The sequence below is a fragment of the Octopus sinensis genome, linkage group LG6 (assembly GCF_006345805.1).
Source record: "Octopus sinensis linkage group LG6, ASM634580v1, whole genome shotgun sequence".
Classification (NCBI taxonomy): domain Eukaryota; kingdom Metazoa; phylum Mollusca; class Cephalopoda; order Octopoda; family Octopodidae; genus Octopus; species Octopus sinensis.
In genome coordinates this window covers 74,597,069-74,619,949 of record NC_043002.1, presented here as the reverse complement: position 1 = coordinate 74,619,949, position 22,881 = coordinate 74,597,069, and the positions used below count along the sequence as shown (strand labels likewise).

General features: G+C 33.8%; 1 protein-coding gene across 3 annotated transcripts in view; it reads left to right on the top strand.

The window, feature by feature from the left end:
* The first annotated feature begins 292 nt into the window (after positions 1–292).
* Positions 293–22,881, top strand: part of LOC115213456 (NK-tumor recognition protein) — a 65,085-nt gene continuing 42,496 nt past the window's right edge. For 2 of the 3 annotated variants that reach the window (XM_029782437.2, XM_029782436.2), the window contains exons 1-4: positions 293–438; positions 6,554–6,618; positions 21,713–21,787; positions 22,249–22,356. In XM_029782437.2, the coding sequence (XP_029638297.1) occupies positions 6,555–6,618; positions 21,713–21,787; positions 22,249–22,356 (247 nt within the window). In that variant the 5' untranslated portion in view covers positions 293–438; position 6,554. Of the gene's footprint in view, positions 439–6,553; positions 6,619–21,712; positions 21,788–22,248; positions 22,357–22,881 lie in introns of those variants that run through there. The other variant, XM_029782438.2, reaches the window with a different exon arrangement.

The window sequence follows — 22,881 nt, the reverse complement described above, 5'->3', positions numbered from 1 at the left end:
AATGATCAAAACACTAATTTCGTCGGCATCATACGCGTTTTATGTTAGGATAAAATAGGTTTGTCCACTTGATGTTCCAGTACTATAAAAGTGGTATAAAGAGGCACGAAAAAACTACAATTATCATAGTTGACGTCACATGTCAAAGCCTTCTGGTTTAGTCCATTATAATGTTTAGGGTTTATTGAATCTTACATCGTCATTTCAATTATTTCTTATTTTAAATGTTTTGAAACAGATTAAAATTTTATTTGCTATTTACTCTCGATTATGTTTTCCATTTTAATGTACATTAGCAGAATTGATTTTATTTGAATACAAACATTTGTTTTTATTTAGTCTAAATTTATAGTGCGAATCTATCGCACCTTTTTTTAGGTCAGATCTATAAACCGCCATTCCTGAAATCTTTAATGATGTGCATGAAGCATTCTTGAGGTATTCTTTATAATTTCTGTTATATATTGACCCATGCTTGACCAACGTTAAATAGCTATTATTAGTATTTGTTAACTTTTAACACTCTTTCATGTTTTAGTTTTAAGTAATGAACATCGAGTCAATTTTATTCCCAAATCATTGTGTACCTTGATCGTACATGCTTTCCCTTTTGCTTGCAGTCTAAATGTAATGGTTAGGCGTATTTTTCCCTTGTTTTTCCCCGCCGCTGTCCACATCTCACTTGATTTCACTATATATATATATAAAAAGATACCCTTTTCTAGATAGTTATACTTATATATAAATAATATGCATATTTATATATATTGAGAGGAAGAGACAATCTTGCATATGAAATAGATTCGGTTTGATTGACAATTAACACCTGGCACCGAGGGTTTTTATTTTCCATGATATGTTGTATCAGTCCTAAATATTGCTTCCACTTTGAGCAAACCTTCGATTCCACTTGATGACAGACACTACTAAATGCTTTCTTCCTCCCATATTAAAATCTTATTGCCGCGCTAGTCTATCGTTTTTAATTTCCTTCCTTAATTAAATGACTACTAATTAATACATTTATAAACAAAATTATATGTAATGTACACACACACCTCCGCCTTCTACGGGTATATATAAACATACACCTATATAATACACAACTTTATATATATATATATATATATTATATATATAATATATATATATATTAGAAAAATTGAGGTAATCAGATCAGATGGTTCATATTTGTAGATATTTATTTATATATTACATTTTTTACATATATATCATATCATTCGGATTAGCGCTTGCTCCCATTCTAGTGGGTTTTCAAATCAAATCAGTTGTGGGTAGTTTGAACCTTTATATATATATATATATATATATATATATATAAATAATACACAATTTATATAATATATATATACACATACATATATATATATATAGTCTTGTTAGGTGACTGATCGTATTGGACGTATATTTGTAGCAATATATTTTGAAACCATTTTGTTTTTGTATTGATATTTACATTGTTAAAGGTTGTTGCGAAGAGCTAAGTATACCTGACATTTAATAAACATTTGAGAAAAGAAAGAAAAAAAAACGGAAACTATACTAAAATTAACTTGGGTATATATATTGCTCTATGCAAATTGTTATCTACTTCTTATGACTATATATATATGTGTGTGTATATATAGTTGTACGCATTTTTTGTTAGGAAAATATCTCAGCCAGTGTTCAACAAATAAGACGAGGAGGTAGGCAGCAGCAGTCGTACCCTTGTTGTTTGCTTTATATAGCGTACAGTACTGTATTCCTTCATGTTCCGCCATTATACATGTCGTTTGTATCATCGTTTCATTTCGTCTCACCACAACAAATCTTCTTTAAACTGCAAATAGGAGAACTGTCTTGCAAATAGTTTCTGCTCTGCTTCTTCGAAATTCAGAATTAAATTACCTCATTGAAAAATGTTTTTCTTCATCGTGACTGTGTTCATAGCAGCTGATACATAAATACATGTTTGTGTGTGTGTATATATATATATATATATATAGCGAGTGGTCAATTCTGCCTTGTAGGCAATTGTATATATTTATTGGCATGATTGAAAAGAACACACACACACACACACATATATATATACAAGCTTTTCGTTTCGATGGTTAAATTATTAAGGAGACAGCCAGTCAAACCATCTTTTAAATCTTGATTTACAATAGTAATATCTAGTTACAAATATTTAGTTACACTGATCTAGCTGGTAGTATTAACTAACATATCAGAGCTGTTGCTCGGATTTAAGCACTATCGTGTCTGTTGGTTGACGTATTTTAAATTCGGACAATATTATGTATGTTATATTATCAATATGAACCTATCTGTGGATAGTTCCTTTGTCTGCTTTCGGTATTGATTGGCATCGGAATAATTATAACTTATCGATTTGAGGATCTATTCGTAATCTGCTATCGCACAACTACTATAATCGGTATCCACCCCTCGTCTCCAACATATTGATCATGTTGCTAAGCTTCTTTTTTTTAAATTTTCTTTTCTTTATTCTCTTAAATTCTACAATTTACTTATTCATAAATCGGTTTATGATCATGCATGAGCATATATAGTCATCTTCATCCATGTTGCAGACATTAAAAAAAAAATCTTGTAAACTCAAAATAGTTGCTGTACGTCATTTGAATGAAGCTTTCTACCCTGGTTGCTTCCTGTGCTAATTTTGTAATACACGTTGTTAAACCAGAATTGCTTCATGTTCTTACCAACAGGTCACTCCTAATCGCGCAAGCCTACTATCAAAGGCGCTCTAGTCAAAACCATCCAATCTTTTGTATATCTGGGCATACATTGTCTTTTTTCGAGAGAGATTTAGCTGTTATTTCTAGTAGGTCCCTTGATCGAATTGCTTCGTGATGTTTTGCTGCCGGTCAGTTCTGTCTGAGTACACATATGATCAAAGGCGTTTCAGCCACGACAATATTGTCTTGTACAATATCAATGTCTTTTTAAAGATGGTTAAATGCGATTCGAATGAGATTCAGCTATTATTTCTAGCAACCTGAGTGACCTTTCAGGCTTTGCTCCTCGTTGGCTCGACGAATGCTTTCTGCATTTTGATTTAGTTCAAATCTATTGACCTGTCTCATTCCTTTCTGATACCATATCCACCCCCTCTACACGTTATTTGTTAACTCTTGACATCATTTTTAAAACGACTGTTTTAAGCATTTAGTACGCGCAAACCAGCTAACGTGTGAAAACTTATCCACCGGTTTTCCATCACAAAATAATCCTTCTTAACGTTTCAGATTGTGGAGTTGGAAATCCACAGGGCTAATTATTAATTAACAATCAAACGATTTTTAAGAAATGTGTTTCATTTAAAGTAAATCAGTGGCAGTTAAATATAAAGTATCTTTTATCATTTATTTGTTCCCTCATTGGACTGCGGTCATGTTGGAGCATAGCTGGGGGAGGGTTTAGTCAATCAAATCGACAGCAGTAATTTAAAAAAAAGTTTGATACTTATTCTATCGGTTCTTTTACCGACCCGCTAAGTTATGGGTATGTAAACAAACCAACACCAGTTGTCAAGATGTGACAGGAGTATAAACACATGTATTTATATGTATATATATATATATCTTTTTATCTTTTTTTTTGTATCCTTCACCCTCATTTAATCCTAATCAAGCAAACTTATCAAAAGCATTCTTGTTGTGACCTTTCTGTGTTTTCTTTAATGTCAGGGCCACATAGTCCAATGTAATGTCGCTCTTTTTTTTTTTAATATGTTAGGGTGTGACCTGAGAGAAAATTTAGTTGCTATTTCTATCAGATTATCAGTATAGAGGGTTATCCCTTGTTTCGTCATCATGATTTGACCTCCATGTTCCTTGCTGACATGGGTTGCACACTTTGATGGTCCATGGTGATTGAAGTTATGGGGTTATGGGACCATCTCTAACTACTGCAGCTTTAAAATCCTCTTTAGCAACAGATTCAGCCTTCAATAATTATGTTTATATCTAGGGAAGTATAAAACTAGACGGTAATGTGTGAACTAAATTATCTAGTGTTTAGTCTTCACCACTATTAAAAGGTCATTTAGCTGAATTGTAGTATCTTTTCAGTTATTTGGTCGAGTCTGTTTGCAAGTATTATTTCAATCAACCAAATTTCGTTTGGAAACATGCTGATGAAACAAAATTTATTTAAACAATTGATCATAGATATTATTATGAAACTTCAGAAACAGAAAGTGCATAATGATAGTGAAGATAAAAAATATAAATTCTTATTCTTATAGAGTTGTAGTTTACAAAACTGCAAAAATTGGTGGGACAAATTTTATGATGATTTCCAAAATCGGTAGAACCAACTATTTATGCAGCAAACTTAGGATCAAAGATGGTCAAAATTTATGGATAGAAGCTAAATCATCATCATCGTTTAACGTCTGCTTTCCATGCTAGCATGGGTTGGACGATTTGACTGAGGACTGGCGAACCACATGGCTGCACCAGGCTCCAATCTTGATCTGGCGGAGTTTCTACAGCTGGATGCCCTTCTTAATGCCAACCACTCCAAGAGTGTAGTGGGTGCTTTTACATGCCACCGACATGAGGGCCAGTCAGGCTGTACTGGCAATGGCCACGCTCGAATGGTGTTTTTTACGTACCACCTGCACAGGAGCCAGTCCAGCGGCACTGGCAACAACCATATATTTAAAATATGAATAATCAATGAAGAGCAAAGCATGAAACTATGTTTATCAGATAGCACTTAATTTACTCCTTAAAACAAGTCAGTTTAGTCTTAATTCAGTTAAAGAAAAATAAAAGGAAAGTAAAGAACAATTACATTTAGCAGAGGCAGGTACAAATTAATACTCAGTATATTCATCATCCACTCTGAATCCCGGTGCTTCTTATATTGGTCTATTCATAGCTTTGATTAAATGCATGTTGTAGAGCAGTCATTTTTGAACAAAACTACCCAAAAACGTTAGGTTATGACTAAAACATCAAAAGAAATTAAAAGCAAAGGTATCAGAGGGGCAATGCAGATAAATTTATTCGTGAATTATAGTCTGGCTTACAATATGTTGCTTACCCTTTTTAAATGAACTGAATTAAGCTTTGTAAGTGTTTGACTGAAAGAAGATTAGAAGCCTAAGAATGGTTGAAATAAAAAAATCAACTTATAAATAAAAGAAACCCTTGAATCCATCACTGTACGCACACACACACAGTCGCATATCTATGTATGTATGTACCCACACATCTACATGCATAGGTACATCATGATCTATACACACGCAGACAACAGTCGATTCCAATGAAAAATGTGAACAAAATGAGATACTTATAGAAATATAGCATAGCAATGTCTTTTGATGATGTCAGGCAAATCAAACATACTGTAGCTCGTTGTAGGATATAAATAATATATGCACTTTCTTTTCAGGAAATCTGTAAGTTTGACTTTAAAAAAAAGTTATACTCTGGTGAAATTAAGAAATCTTACTTGTTTAGTCTGAGAAAAGGGGCATTTTCCATGCCCTTTGCCAGTCCTTGTGGACTGGTGAGATCAGTGCCATTAATATTCCTTTTGAACCTTTCGTCATCATCATTTAACATCTGTCTTCCATGCTGGCATGAGTTGGATGGTTTGCAGGATGTCCTTCCTAATGCCAACCACTGGGTGTCTTTCATGTGGAACCAGCACAACTGTTTTTTTATGTGGGGCCAGCACAGGTGCTTTTTATGTGGTACCAGTGGGGTCATCCAGTAGCTTGCAAGACAAAGACCTCTCAGCTGAGAGAGGGAGTGGAACCAAGGGAAGTGTCTGTGAGCCAGGTGGGAGGTTAGAGTATAATATTTGCAGGAAAGTTATGTATAAGGATGGAGTTCCAGAAGGACTGGATGTAGTGATTAATGTGGAGTCTGGGGTGAGTGTGGGACATCTTAAGAGTATGAAAGGGAAGAGCTGAGTTGGACTGGAATACCTGAGTAGAACTGATATGAACCCAGCTAACTCCAAGGAGCAGAGGGTGATGTGATAGCAGTAGAAAAGGCAAAGTAAGAGACCGTAAGTGCTGGTCCACAGGCATATTGTATTTCTGAGTGATTTTATGCCAGTCAGTTTCAAGGTGAAATTGTATATTTTTTAGATTGAAAATAGTTACTCACATGGATGTGCACATACTTTGCAAGGAAAGACAAAATTTGTATGCAAGCAAATTTTTGGGCAATCAACAGCAAAAAATTATAACATTGATTATGGGTTAGTATTTTATGCCAAAGATGATGAAAATTAGGTGAACTTAATTGTGGGAAATTTAGGAGGCTTTGAAAAGTCTGGGCTTGAGAGTGTAATGATGATGGTGATAGATCACATTTGAGCAAACCCACCCAATCAGTGTTCAAACTATTGAATAATCTTGATGTTTTTTTGTTTTTTTTGTATTTAGAATTTTGTTTTTAATTTTAAACATTTTCTGGATATCTAAGACCTTAAATCATTTATATTGACTTCCATCCTATTTATTAAAATTCTTTGGTTCTTTTTTTCTTTCCAGCATGACTGTTAACGGAACGTACCGTCCTCGGTGCTTTTTTGACGTGGAGACCAATGGACGTGCATGTGAGTTTTAAACTTTTTTAATACATTGTCAGATTGATAATTAAGCATATTGTAAACAGATTATAATTGGTGTTTCATTTTGGTGCATTACTGTCCCAGTGGATGGACAAGAGTGTTGTTACTTTTAATTAGTCTAGATATAAAGATATCTCATTTGAAACCAGTTTGCCATTTTATTCTGTACATATTCAGGAATAAGACCTTTGATTACAATTGGAGATTAGACTGATCAAAACAATGTAGATGTACAAAGGGGTGCTGAAAAGTTCCTGGCTTTGGGTAAAAGAAAATACAAGAGGATCAGTTGTTAATTATGATTTTATTCAACATATCCTCCTCTCAGATTCACACACTTATTGCAGTGGTCCTTCAGATTTAGTAAAGCCGTGTAAAAGAACTTAGAATGTTGGGCCTCCAACCAGGCCTTTCGCCACACCCTTAAAGCCAGGAACTTTTCAGCAACCTCTCGTAAATGTTTAGATCTTTCATCTTTCATGGTGGGGGTTAATAATTTGCAAAATCCTAATGGGATTAACAGTTCATTTCAGATGCTTAGATATTTGCTAAGTTTTGAGTCTTTTAGATTTTATTAAATTTCTTCAGTTTCATGTAGCATCTGTACTTTATTTTCCTAACTGCCTTGGCTCAAGAAAAGAGAATATAATTAACTAACTGACTTAGGTTTGTGGTTATTTTATATACTGTGGAGGATAATGGGTATAGTTGATTTGGTGAAATTTGTAGCTGAATGAGGTAATGATCTAAATACTGTAAAAAAAAAAAAAACTCAGTCTGAACCAATTTCTTTAATTTTCCATGCTTGAATGTGTAAGACATTTTTCGCAACCATTAGATCAAATGTTTTTTTTCAGCCTCCTATTAATAACTAATCAATCATAAAGTAGGCAGTTAACAGAATAATGTATCTTTCCAGGAGCATGAAAAATATAGCAAGGTTTTAGCTCGTAGTTGTCCAACATTTTAACACTACATTAACTATAGTTATTAAGTAAAATAGTATTTTCAGTAACAATATTTTACTTGATATTTTGAAATAGTATTTTCTCTAATGTTATGTGTTATTTCCCTTGCCAGACTTTATTATATATCCTTACTATGATTGTATTGTATTCATAGAAAGTCTATCATATTTATAGTATTCTTAATTGTTTCTTTTGATCTCTATTCTGATCTTAATATGCAAATATATGCCAAGATCAAGTAGTTTTTGTTTCACTCAATTGGCTTAAATAGGGCAAACTAACATTGGTTTGGATGAGGACTAAAAAAAAAAAAATTATGTGCATTAAATACAACCAATAGTCTTTTTTTAGTCAATAAACATCAACTGGAACTGAAAAATAGTCACTACATTTTCAATATTGCAAGGAGTCTATATTGAAACAAATTGATTATCAGGATTACATATTTTGCAGTGACTTAGAATAAACTGAAGAATCGAGAAAATTCAGTTGTTTTTAGATTGAAAGGAGCCAATGTATTGATTAACCAGAATAAACACATTAATCCTGCATCTTCCGTTGATTTCCTTGAAATAAATATTTCAAAATATTGGATCAAATCACATTGGCTAATAGACAAAATCTAGCAGATTACTGTTCCTAAACCAAAAGATGAAATTGTAAAATATTTGGAGTTTATAACTACTATTGCTGGTTTGTATCAGAACTTGTAGACCTAGTTGAACTTCTTGTGGTAAAAAGAAATGTCTTTATATGAGGAATGCTTAAAGAATATGCATTAATGTTAAACAAAAGAACTTACACAATACTTTATTTTGGGAACATTCTCTACCGAATGTGAAACAACTCTTACTGATGTTTCTGAATATGCCATAGTTAGAAGATCTATAGTATTTAAGAGAAACTGGAATGATATTCAATGTGAAGCTTGTAATGTGGTAGGGAGTACTGAAAAAAAAAGTGATTTTTAAAATTATTAATGAAATCCTTCAAGCTTGATGCTGGTCATTAGTTGTAATTCATTTTTTCAAAGGCTCTTGATGTTTTTGGGCTAGCTTTATAGTAGACTGCTGAGTGAGTTGTCATATTATCATTACAAGACAATTGCATTTTCATTCTTCATTATCATTTAATGTCTGCATGGGTTGGACAGTTTGACCAAGGATTGGCAAGCCAGTAGGCTGCACCAAAATCACCAGCCATATGGGTGCTCTAAATAGGTTAAAGTATGATTGTGATCAGTTTGGTAATATCATCACTATCATCATTATCATTTGACATCCATTTTCCATGCTGATATAAATTGGATGAGATGTCAGCCTCATTCAGCTCCTATTTGGAGTTGTGGCGCTCCAAGAAAAATCGGGGAACCTTGCTTATGTTTCATTCTGTATGGTATTTAATGACCAGATGCTCTTCCCAACACCAACCACTTCATACAATGTACTAGATTTATTTTATCAAGGCTTATGTCTTGGTTACTGTGCAACATTTTAGCTTGTACACTAATGTCAGACAATTTACCCTTTACTCTGAGAGTGAAACCTTTTATTGCCAGTTGAAGTAATAACTCCTCAAACTTTTCCTCATACATTTTCTTACTTTGACTACTTTGCTTTTGGTATGCCCACCCCCAATGCTAATTAGGTCAACTAGGTTGCAAAAGCTATCAGTTAGTTTGGTGAACCTTCCAGACATATGAAGGAATTTATTTCACATGTATTCTTATTGCTCACTACTTTTGTGCATCTGCCACATAGGAAGCCTATCTTCTTTACCATCCTTTCTGTGATCCCATTATTTGTGAACTTGTGCATCCATAATTTATATTGTCTGCACTGTATGAAATTCCAACTTCCTTTTTTTTTTTCAGCATGTTAAACTTAGTCCAAGTCTTGTCTTTGCTACTTCTTAAAAAATTTAGACATTTCTAAATTTGAGGCTTCTTAGTTTTGCTTCCATATCGGGGAAAATTTTACAGATTTGGCTTTAGTCACTTTTGACATTATAGTGGTTTATGATGGTTCTAGTATGTTGCCATTGGGTATGACACCTTCCTGTGATACTAATCACTTACGTGATTGGTATTGCTATTTTGATCATCCTAGGAACAATCTTTGATGGTGCAGTAACCGTCCCTGTTTTCATATCTTTACTTGCACTTGTGATCATATTGCTGTCAACATTTCTGACTGGTCCTTCTGTTGGGTCTACTTGAGGTAGCCTTCTCTTCCAGTTAGTTTCTTCATTCAACAGTCTTTCATAAACGTAGCCATGCCACTTTTTGAAATGCAATTCATTGTGTTTGATTATATTGTGAGTTTTCTCTTGTAAATCAATTTTTGTGAACCCACAGATAGATAAAAAATTCATGTTTATGAATATGAGTTCTATCATGAAACCAGTGCATCCCAGACAGCTTGAAACATCAATGAGGTGTTTGGTGAAGATGTGGCAAATGAGCGCACTGTACGCTGATGATTTGAAAAGTTCCAGTTTGGTGACTTTACTCTTGAAAATCAGCCCTATGGTAGACCTGTGACCAAGGTGGATAACGATGAGCTGGAAACTATAGTGGAAGCAGATACATCTCAAATTACGTATGAATTAGCAGCAAGGTTTCGATTCCAACTGTATTGGACATCTAAAACAAATTGGCAAGGTAAAGAAGCTGGATGGGTGAACTGAATAAGCATCAAATGACACATCTTGAAATTTCCTGTTCTTTGCTGTCATGGCATAAAAGCGAACCATTTTTGCATTGCATTATATTTATGAAAAATGGATTCTTTTCAACAATAACAAGCGTTCTGCACAGTAGTTCGATAGAGATAATATGCCAAAACACAATCCCAAAAAGAATATTCACCAAAAAAAGCTAATGGTGTCTGTTTGGTGGTCCAGTGCTGGTGTCATCCATTACATCTTCATGAGACCTGGTAAGTCAATTACAGCAGATGTATACATCAACCAATTGGATGAAATGATGAGTGAACTTGCAATTAAGCAACTGAGATTGGTCAACAGAGACAGGCCAATTCTCTTGCAAGACAATGCTTGACCACATATTGCACAAAGAATGCTGCTCAAGTTACAGGAACTGAACTTGGAAGTACTCTGTCATCCACCATATTCACCAGATCTTGCACCAATTGACTATCACATTTTCCAGGCATTAGACAACTTTTTGCAAGGCAAAAACTTCAAATCTGAAGATGCAAAAATAGCCTTTTGTGATTTCATCACCTCTTGCTCTCCAGAATTCTTTGCTGCTGGCATAAATAAGCTACTGATAAAATGACAAAATTGTGTTGATAATTTAGGTGCATACATTGATTAACTGCATTGTTTTTTGTTGAGATAAAGTAAAATAAACTTTTAGTTCAAAATCAGACATTTCATTCTTAATGACCTGATATTTGCAACCATCTGTCTGTCTCATCATTTCCTTGGGAACTTGAAGTCTTTCTGTCCTGTGTGTTCACCTAATTGGTAGCTGATCAGGCTGCTCCAGGAGCCTTGATCTCTCCTCATTCCTTATACTATATTGATCTCTTCCATGTAAGCAGGAGAAACTAACATGGTGTTGCCTCATATGTGTTCTAAAACTACCATCTGCTAATCTGCAGGATCATAAACACAGGATTTCTCTTCATCTGCCAGCCTTGATGAAAGTTAACGTCATATTGTCATGACAGCAACTTTCATCTCATTCTGTCATGTTGTCCTGATTAGCTTAAACTTAATTAATCTATTGCACATTCTGTCTTCCTCAGTTACCTTATCTATTCAACTCTCTTCTAATGATATACCTCCATTACTGATACCCACGAGAATTTATACCTATGCTCTTTGCCTTTGAGGAGTCTAGCTGAGGCTCTCTTCCATCTTGTCTCTTGTATACAGCACACATCTACCTACCTCACCTCTGATCCAGCATCTCTATGATCTCACCTGACCTTCAGTTTATTTTTGCTGATGTTCAAAAAGTTGAAGTTATCAGCTTTTATTTTAACACATATAACCTTCATATTCACTTAAAGAATCACATTACTGGAAAAGACTAGTGTAAACCAACTCCTTTTAGAATGTCAGTTTGTCAGACATTCTTCTGAAATGATTGTAGATGATGATCTTATCTTAAATAAGATTATTATTATTCCTGAGCTTTATGCAAAAGTTCTTTTCACAACTTATCACACATTTGGATGTATAACAAACATTAAAGAAAGCAAGGGCTTGTGTTTGGAGGTCTAATCTTGATAATATAGATAATGAATAATTTGTGAAATGTGCTCTAAAATCAGATTCCAAGGCATCACTTGTACTAATAAGTGGCTTGGATCTCAGCTGGAAAGATTACATAGATACGATTCTATCACTTAAATCAAAGCCTTTTTATGTTCCAGATCAATTGAAAAACAAGGAAATGTTTATTTCTCATTTTCTCTAAACTTGGCATTCCATTGACTACAGTCTCAGACAATGGACCAGAATTCATTCAATTAAAGGTATGATTAAATTGGCTTGGTTGCAAGAAAATTGAAAATCCTTCCTATAGTATTGTTTTTCTGAAACATAAAAAGGCTTTGATTTGATTGATAGAATCCTATCTGTGTAATCTTTTCCAGCTGAGATTCAGGTCACTTATTGGTACAAGTGATGCCATTTAATAGTGCAGCAGTAAGAATTCTGCAGCCAATCGAATCTGCATTAAAAGTTTACAGTTCATCAATAGGAAATTTGATGAGTGTTTGCCAAAAGTTCTTTTCAACCACCACTGTTCCTCTGAGGTATGCAGGTTATCTACAGCTGAGAAATTACTGGACTGATAATTGAGTTGCGGTAAATCTTTTTCATGAGGTTGGACACATGCTTCATTACCTGAACAATATAATGAAATTTCCTGCATATGCATGTTATCGGATTCCTGCTGACAAGAGCACAGCTTGAATTAAAACATGAAGATGAAAAAGCTCAGCATAATTTCAATCACTTACCTTCTAATTAATTATCCATCTTCTAGCAATTCTGCTCATCATGAACTGACATTACTAATTATACAATTTCCTGTAGGGTTGCTACTTAATTGTATGATCTCCTGTATGTAATGTTTATGACAAGTAAACATTGTGAATTTCTCTTACTACTGCCAATATTCAATCTTCAATACTTTCCATACTACCAACACTTCTAAATCATGTTAATCCTTACAGAAACTAAATAGGATAGTACAATATCATGACATAAGAGCTATAGAATCACAAAGGGAATTCTGAAGCTGCAGATGTGATTTAATCTTTTGCTGCTGGAGCAATGTTATACTTATAGTATTCTAGAAAGGATCATCATTATTTTTGTTATTGACATCATCATCACCATTAAGACTGTTTTCCATGCTAGTATGTGTTAGAGGACCACATGTTACTCGTGCATTTCTTCTTTGGCATGGTTTTTAACCATTGGATGGCTTTTTTAAAGCAAATCACTTTACTGAGAGTATTTGGTGTATTTTATAATGATATCACCATAAGAGAAGTTGTTATGTCCTTAACATGTCCACAGAGTATGTTTGACCACATGTTGTTTCTGCTCATTTGATAACCACTTTACAATGTATTGGGCACATTTTATTGTGGTGAAGTCTATTACTCGGCATGTCTGATCACTCAAAGTCATGTGACCAAGAGAGCTTATAGTAGATAGAGCTATGACAGAAGAAAAACTAGGATTGGTGGAACATGGGAACGAGTATATTTGAAGAAATAGTGAAAAGAGTCAGGAAGGTAAAGTGACAGAGTGATAGATAGTAATAGAAGTGGACAGTGGTAAGAGTAATGGATGTCAGTGATGACTGGTAATACACAAAGGGTGATGATAGTGTTTCAGTAAAAACTGATTGTATGCAATCATTTATATATACCTAAGCCTTGTGATGAGCAAAAGAGGTAGAGTGATAAGAACAGTAGTAATAGGTGATTGAATACAAGTGGGTTCAATGCTGTACCTCATTACATGAGTAGCATAGCCCAATGAATAGATAGAGGGTGATTGTCTCAGAGATGAGAGGGTCATATATGTCAAGTGATGTCGATAGCTACATGGTTAACATGGTACAATTAATAGGAGAGGTTGATTGTTACTCTTAATTCCATATGAAGCATGAAAAATGTGTGATACTATATGACTGTGAATTGTAGGAGGTAGATGTCTAGGATCTGCAACTATTTAAGAGGAAAACTTTGTGTATGGTCAGTTGGATATGCAAAGTTAATTCATAAGAAAGTTTATAAATATGCGTGTTAAGAAAGTAAAACCTCTCTATTCTATCTGATTTACTAACACATCCTACTTTGCCAGATATTTCCAACATCTCGATATTTCCCTGATTGATACTCTAGATGCTGTGAACATCCTTTATGATTGATTTGATAATTCAGTTGTCAACCTCAACTCCTGGTTTCCTGCTGAGTTTGCTTGGAATAATCTTTCTCTCTCCCACACATTCTTGTTCAATAACCTCTCCCAGACATATTTCTCTAGCTCTTTCTTATCAGTGAGGGCAAGTGCATCTATATCATGTTCCATATATACTTTTCACTAATAACCTCCCACTTACACCCTCCTTTGTACTCTGAAACATTGCACATCCGTGATTGTTACAGCACAGAATTTAAGAAAATATAAGAAAACTTCTCTGTAAACATAATTAACATATTTATTATTCTGGGCAGAAAAGTATGGATGTTACTAATTAGCAGACCCAGCTTATGACACTGGTACTGAGGATTTTTGTTGTGAGATCAATCAGGCTGATTCCATAACTGTAGAATGATGTATCTCAGACATGAAATGGCAGAGAATATAGACAGACACATGAATGGGTTGATAAATTGAAGATACAAGGATTGGACAAAATAATGGAAACACTTTAAAATTTCAAACAAATTTATTTTAATATAGTGTTGGACTGCCCTTGGCAGTAATTACAGTTTGAATTCTACGAGGTATGGACTGGTACAAAGTTTGAATTGTTTCCAAAGGAATTTTTGTCTATTCTTTGGCTAAAACAGTCTCCAGTTCTTGTAGTGATGATGATGGAGGATATCGACTCCTTACTTTTTTTTCTAAAATGCACCATAAATATTCAATAATTTTGAGATCTGGGGACTGTGGTGGCCAGATAAGATGTTCAACTTCACTAGAATGTTCCTTGTGCCGTTCAGTAACAACTTTAGCTGTATGAATTGGTGCATTATCAGCCTAAAAGATTGCGTTTCCCTCCAGAAACAGTTCTGCAACCATAGGATGAATTTGATCAAACAAAATGCTTAAATAGTCTTTACTATTAATTCTTCCACGAAGGGAAACCATTAGGCTGGCGGATTTCCAAGATATAACCCCCCCTCCCTGAAGATCATCACAGATCCTCCTCCATGTTTAACAGTTGGTAGAAGGTAGTCTGGGTTGAATGCTTCTTTTGGCTGTCTCCACACGTATACTCAGCCAGTAGTTGGAAATGAGGTAAAGGATGACTTGTCCAAGAAAATAATGTTCTTCCACTGCTCTAGGGACCAATTTTGTAGGTTTTTACTTCATTCTAAATGCTTTACAATGTTTGTTTTTGAAAGTTGTGGTTTTCTGATTGAAGCCCTCCTGTGAAATCTGGCTTTGTACAGCTTCCAGAAAACTGTTTTTGTGGAGACTGGGTTCTTGAGGTGGTCATTAATCTCCCAAGTAATTTTGGGAGCTGTACTTTTGTGATCCTTTCTTACAATTTGCACAAGAGTTCAACATACCCTATCTGAAAGCTTTGGTTTTCTTCCGGAGTTTTGTTTCAACAAGGAGGTTTTTCCCTCTTTCTCAAAGGGTGTCATTACTTTTGAGACAGTACTTCTTGATACATCAAATATTTTGGCTGTTTTCGTTATGCTAGCGCCTGCCATATGAGCATTTGACCTCTTTGAAAGTCTGATAGATCTGTCATTTTAATTAATTTTAATTAGCTTTTTCTGATGATATCTGAAAAGAAACAGCAATTTTAGCAAAACTTATTAAGCAATGCTAATAATAAATCAAAAAACATAAAAATAAATAAGCTTTTGACAGTTTTATAGATATTTCAAAATTATAATGCTATGAGGCTAGGTGTTTCCATTACTTTGTCCAACCCCTCATATTTTGTTTGTTTTAGGTCTGTTTTCTTGTGTTAACATGGGTTTGACTAATATGTTACTAACCCATTGTTTTACCGCCTGTTGTTTTCCTGCAAAGGATCTGTTATTTCTCCTGACTTTGAAAGCAAGAAACAAGTAAACAGTGACAGGATGCATATGTGGTTTTAGAAGAAAGAAAGAAGTGGCAGATGTAAACACACACATATGCAAACACACGCATATATAGTGTACTGTTTCATTAACAGTAAGATCAACATAAATACAACTTCATCCACTGAGAGATAAATATCAGTTGATAAATACAGGATTTAAATGGCATACTCTCCAAGCCTGTCCAGCTTGAACATGAAATTAAGAGTAGCTCACATTTAAATCTTATTTAATAAATTTGTGTGTGTGTGTGTGTGTGTGTGTGATGAGCTTCTTTTTCAGTTTCTCTCTACCAAATCCATTTACAAGGCTTTGGTCCGTCCAGGGCTATAGTAGTGGAAAACATTTGCCCTAGGTGTCAGTGGGACCAAGTAAAAGAGATATTAAGTGAATAATGTGTGGTTGCTGCATGGTTGTTTTCCAATCTCTTCCACTCTAAGCAGCAGTATTCTCATCAACTTGTGGGCATAGATGCAAAGAAGAAACTACGTATCTTCTGTAGAAGCTAGGTATTCTTTAAGGAAAGTTATCAGCCTGACTGTAAAAAAGAAGCGGGTACTCATTCCTAAAATGTGCTTTTTTTTAAAATCAAATTTAAATTGTAATTATTTTAATTTATGTCAAACATTGGCAACAAGCATTAAAATATAGGAGTGTAGATAGTTCTTCCTCAACATTTTATTACTTTGGCTGAATTTTAATATTCAGCAACAAAGTCTATTTAGTCACTTTCATTACTGGCCTTTATGGATTTTTACAGATTAAAACAAAACAGGTAAATTAGATTTTCTTTTCATAGTTCATGAGTAAAAATTTTCTCTGACACTGGAGTCTCTTTTGTACTAGTTCTGCAATCCTTCATCTCTCTCTCTTTTTTATTATTAATTTAATAACTTAAAAAGAAAAAAAATCCTTCAATGACTTTAAATAATTCAGGTTAGATAAGCTATTTGTTTGAAGAACTATAGATTATTATTCTAAATACTGTTTAGAGCAGTGGTTCTTAACCCTTTTTTTTTACTGCACACCTCTCCATCCTCTTTTATGTAGTTGTTATACTAAGCACCTGCCTAAGTGGTGAGTGAAGTATCATGACTAAACTAACTTAACATGGATGATAATTTATAAATTTTACACTTAAAAATGGATTTTATAAGCTTTCAAAAAGTGAAATGATAATTAATGAAGACAAAAATTTACTTTATGCATTGCAAGATAATGACTTCCCTGTGCCTGATGGGATCATTTTATTTTAATAGCCGTTACTAGTTTTATCATATATATAATATAATTACTTCTATAGGTAAAATTCAGTATGTTAATTATGTTACCTCACCACCTTGTCACCACCCCATAAAGCCTAACAACCTCTTTGATAAGCCCCTTTGAGGGTAGTACCGCCTATGTTGAGAACCTCTGGTTTAAAGTAACACTAAATCAAAACTTTTGACGTATTTTTAATAATTATTTAATTGGTAAATTGATATTGTACTGATTTTCATTTACACCAATTTCTTACACATGAAATTTATATCAGTTTAGAAATGGGAAGTTGTGATGCTTGTGTCTTTCTGAGAAATATGTCAGCATAAAGGAAGTGAAGTGGTATGACTGGGAATCTAAACTGGGTCATGGACTCAGCTCCTTAGGGACTTAGCTCTACTGTACAGTACTTGCCATAGTTTTTGATCACACAAGAAAAAAAAAGTGCTATTTTTTTTTAGTCGAAAAACATAACTAATGTTAGACTGAGAAACTGAGTGAATGTTAAAATTTACATAGCTTTGCCATCATTGTGCTCCAGTGCCTGTATGATGCAGTTCTTGGACCCATCAGATCCTGTCAAACCATCCATCTCGTGCCTGCATGGAACATGGATGTTTAAAGATGATGATGATGATTGTAGAAATTTAAAAGACAATTATTCAGCACTCTTGTAAAGTTTGAACTAGTGGTTCCTAAATAGTTTGGTGTCATGAACTCAATACCAGTGCCTTTTAGGTTCATGCTCTTAAAATCATCCAGAATAATACTTTATATGATGATAATTTCACAATAAATTAGAAACCAGTGGACATTTCTTAAAAAAGATTGATGCATGTACTTGCTTCTGCTCTACCATCTCCAAAATATCTTCCAGACTTATCTTTCTTTATGCCATTGTTAAACGATAAGTCTGTTAACCAATGTTAATAATGCCAGCCTTAAAGACTTGTGCTTGAAAGAAAGGGAAGAGTTTTTATTTGCAATGGTGATAGGTAGATTGGTTTATAGTCATCTTTCAGATACAGAAAGATAGATGTAAAGCAATTTACATGTCCACCACCACTGGAAACATTCCTTTCAGGTGCAAAACTTGAAGGCTGTCACTGTTAATATTGGTGTGATGAAAGTTCTGGAGAGATTGCAGAAATATTAGAGTACATGCAATTAAATGTGTGCTATGATGACAAAATATATATAAAAAAAGGGAGAAATGAAAGGGAGCCAGTGTTAAGAGTTTTGATGAGCAAAGAACACTGTTGATGCAAATTCTTTTGTGTAGATAACAGCACTGGAGTAGGTAGAGTAGGCATCTGATGACAGAGAAATTGTGGTAGTTAGAGAATATGTGACAGAATAATTAAACTTAGGCCTATCACAGATGACATAACAGTGACAGTGATTTTGTGTATGTTCCACTATCAGGAATGACAGACGAGTAAAAAGTGCATATATATGTGGCCCTCTTCTAAGACTACCTCAGTAACAGATGACATCAATCTTGTTATAAGGGTTAGTGACTTCAATAAACTTGTTGGGCAATAACATACTCTGCTATGTGTGGAGACCAAGTACAAGGAATGAAAAGAGATCAAGGCTCATGGAGTCCTGTGAAGCAAATATCTTAAATATTTGCAACACAATTGTCATAAATCCAGACAGCCACTTGAGCATGTGAGCCAAGTGGACTTTATACTCACTAGGCATGAGATAGAGTGTTTAGTGAATATTATGTCGTTCTCTGCTAAAGAATGTACTATTCAACATAGATTAATGACCTCAGGATAAGGAAGGGCTGGACAGACTCAAAGACAAACAAGGGAAGAAAGGTATGGAAGCTGAAAGATCCCTCTATTATTTGTAACATTTTGGGAGCATTATGTGATGCCTGTGATATGAAAAAAGGGAATTGATAGGCTTCCATTAGTGGATGGAAAAAGACTCCCAGAAAGAAGTGATTCACGGACTGAGATTGGATAGTTAGGAAAAGACACGAGTTGCAGGTATCCCTAACAAGGAGAGAAATTGAAATTACAAGATGTGTTATGTTGATCAGAGGCACGAGGTGTTCCAGAGTGTGAGGCACTGTACTTGCATGAATCGGAACATAACCAAATTGAAAATGAAAAGAGTGGCACTGTGCTGGAGATGACCTATCCAGTCCAAGCTGGCATTGGGATGGGGGTAAAATGATGATGATGAAAATTCTTCCATCCCATTCCAGGGATTGGCACCAGCTTCAGATTGTTTCTGCGTATTATTATTCAATTTATTCAATATTTTGCAAATAATATTTTTAAAATGGACCAAAATGGATGAAAGAAATTGTAAAGGAAAATTAGAAAAATAAAGTAGTAATAAGAGAAGATATGTAAAGGTTTCTTTTCAAATATACATTGGCATAAGGGTTGGGGAAGAGTATGCATTGTTGATTACATTGATGCTAGTACTTGGCAAGAATGGAAAGGAAAGTTAATCTCAGCAAGATTTGAAGTAATAACATACAGGATGTAACTGAAAAGTGCACTTTTGTTTTTTGTTTGGTTTTTTTTGCACTTCTAACAGTTCTGTCTCCTCATCATTGCCATGAAATATAATTTGTGTTAATTAACCCTTTTCTTACCATATTTCTGTTGAGAGAGAGATGCTCTGTGTTTCTTTCAATTAAGATTAAATATAACAAAGAATTTCGTAAAATCACTTAGTTATCATTAAGCTAGTGTTAGGAACATAAATTGTGACTAAGGTTTGGTGGAAGATTTTAATTCAGAACTCATGAAAACAAGACATTTGTACTTCAGCCGGGCTGGTATCAAAAGGGTTAAATCTAGATAAGGTCAAGCATTACTAAAAGTTGGGAAATAATAAATCCCTTAAAAAAAATTTTTTTTTATGGTTTTGTCAGATGAAGTAGAGAAGCACATGGCTTCTTTTTCAGGGTTTTTGAGACTTCAGGGAGGAAGGATGATATCTTCCAGTTGGGGTTGTGGCCCAAATAATTGCAGCAGAGTGGACTCTGCTACAGTTACCCAGGGGCCAAAATGGTGGTGGTAGTTGATGCTTTATATCTGCCACTCTAATTTTTTAGAATGCTAATTCTATTAGTAAGAATACAAGGGAGCAGATTAGTATGTGAACCACTTGGCAATTTACTTGCTACATAACATTGTACTCTTGGACTGTAAGTTTGATCCTTATTACTTATCTGAAGGTATATCTTGAAAACAGATATTTAAATGTCCCCATAGGGTGTGAGTCTCTGTGCATGTATTTGTATGTGTTTACATGTGTAAGTACAAGCATTTTCTAAACAATAACTTTTGAGAGTCAAATGAAAAGTGCAAGAAACTTGATATATTAAAGATAACAACAAAAAAAATGGTAGGAAATTATTACAAAAAACAAACAGAAAAAAACCATTTTAATTGCACCACCATTTTTTTTCTAATGTTAATTCCATACTGGTGAATGATGTTTGTATAATACTGTGTGAACAACTTTAATCCACATATGGTCTTTGCAGATGTGTATGTATACAGTACATATAACAATTTTTTTCATGTTTCCACAACTAGGGTTGTTTATGTTTTGCAAATTCTACACTCATATGCATGCATGTGTGTTCGTATACATATATATGTAGGTATGTGTGTGTATGTATTGAGACAATTTTCTAACACTATCTACTCAGCTGTGAATAGAATATTGCACTTAAATTTTAGTTTGGCAGACTGAAAGAAGTGGGAGTAATGTGCCAACAGCATACATAATAGTCTGCCTAATAAGTAGACTAATAATGTGTGGTATTTATGTGTGTGTGCTTATACTGGGGCATCAATATGTCTTTGTATCCTAGAATATCATGTGTGTTGGTGTGTAATATATATATATATAGATATATATATATATATATATATATGAATATTGCAAGCTTTGTGGTGTTTATTTTCTGCTTGCCACTTTGTAACATAATATGTGCTATATAAAGCATTGTATGGCTATTTGGAGAATGAGAGTAGATAAAGCAGAAGGATAAATTTAGTGTGTCTATATTAACCTCAGGGCGCAAAAAGTTTTATCAATATTTATTAACAAGAAAATATTTTGTGTATGTTTGTAAGATGTTTTCTCAAATCTTTGAGTCAGCTCCTACATAATTAATACAGTGTTATAAGAATTGATATCATTCTATTCACTTCTTGCTCTCTTAGGGTTGAATCTCTTCAGGATCTCCCATATCTGACAATGTTAGCTTCTCATGAAATCATGAAAATGCAAATGTTGTTATTGTCTGTTACAACAAAACATTATTTTTAGCTAATAGTGATATACAGCTATTCATAATCACAAACTGTGTCTTTATATTGGCAGTAGGAGACAAAGGTTTTAGTTCAAACTGGAGGATAAAATCTGATTTAAATTGTAGTTTAACTATATACACTTGTAGTTTAATGTTTGTTGTGTGACTTATTTAATGAGAAGTAAAAAAGAAATTGAGGAATGGAAATTTTTATTTTGCAGTGGGTCGCATTGTGGTGGAGCTTTTTTCTGACATCTGTCCCAAGACATGTGAAAATTTTAGAGCCCTCTGTACAGGTAATTATTTTGTTTTGTTTTTTTTTGCTTTCCGTGTTATTTTATTATCAATATTCATTACACATTCATAGAATTGTTTATTGTCTTATACTTCTAAAGAGTCCATTGTCATTCATTTTGCTTGTGTGTTTTAATCATTTCATTTCTAGTGTAGTTATTGTATTGGGTTGCCAAATAAATTCATTCTTTTTTAATAACTCTCTATCATCATATGTCTGAAAAGAGGTAAAATTTATTTCAATTTCAAAAATAATAACCAAAAATAAAGGAAGAATGGTTATTCAAAAAGAACCATAAAACACTACAATAAAAAGATTATTTTTCCCATTAATTCAAATAACATTGGAAAAGATAAAAATAAATGAAAGAAAAACTGATTAAATTTATTTGACAACACAATATAATAAAATATTAAATATATGTGGTGTTTTCAGTAATTAATTAACTTCATAATTTTTCAGGGGAGAAGGGTTTAGGGCAGAAGACTGGAAAACCTCTTCATTATAAAGGAATCCTTTTCCACCGAGTTGTTAAAGATTTTATGATACAGGGAGGTGACTTCACAAAAGGTAAGAAAATATTTCACCATGTTCACCATAAATATTTTTTCAGCTTACACTAATTGTTTGTGAAACATACTCTATGTTGTTAGCTTTTGATTTAAACTAATTATTTTATTAAGCATTGAATTTTTGCAATACATGAAAGTATGTAATATATTTATATTAACCATTAATACTTGGAGAGAAAAATTGTCACTCACATTTTCTTATTTATATTTTACATAACATCTCTTTTGGAAATGAATATAAATTTTAGAATTTCTGAGGTTTCCGTATTGTAATTCTTTCATTACTTTTGTGAAAATACTTTTGTTTTAGTAATTAGGATTAGACTAAAATTCCTAAATATCAGCAACTTTTAGAGTTCAAGATTTTCCATTGCGTAAGAAGTTTATTTTTTAATGCATTTATTATATAAATGTATACATATGTTTTCCATGCTGGCATGGTTTGGACAGTTTGACAAGTGCTCATAAGGCCAGGGACCACACCAGGCTCCATTGTCTGTTTTGGCATCATTACTATGGCTGG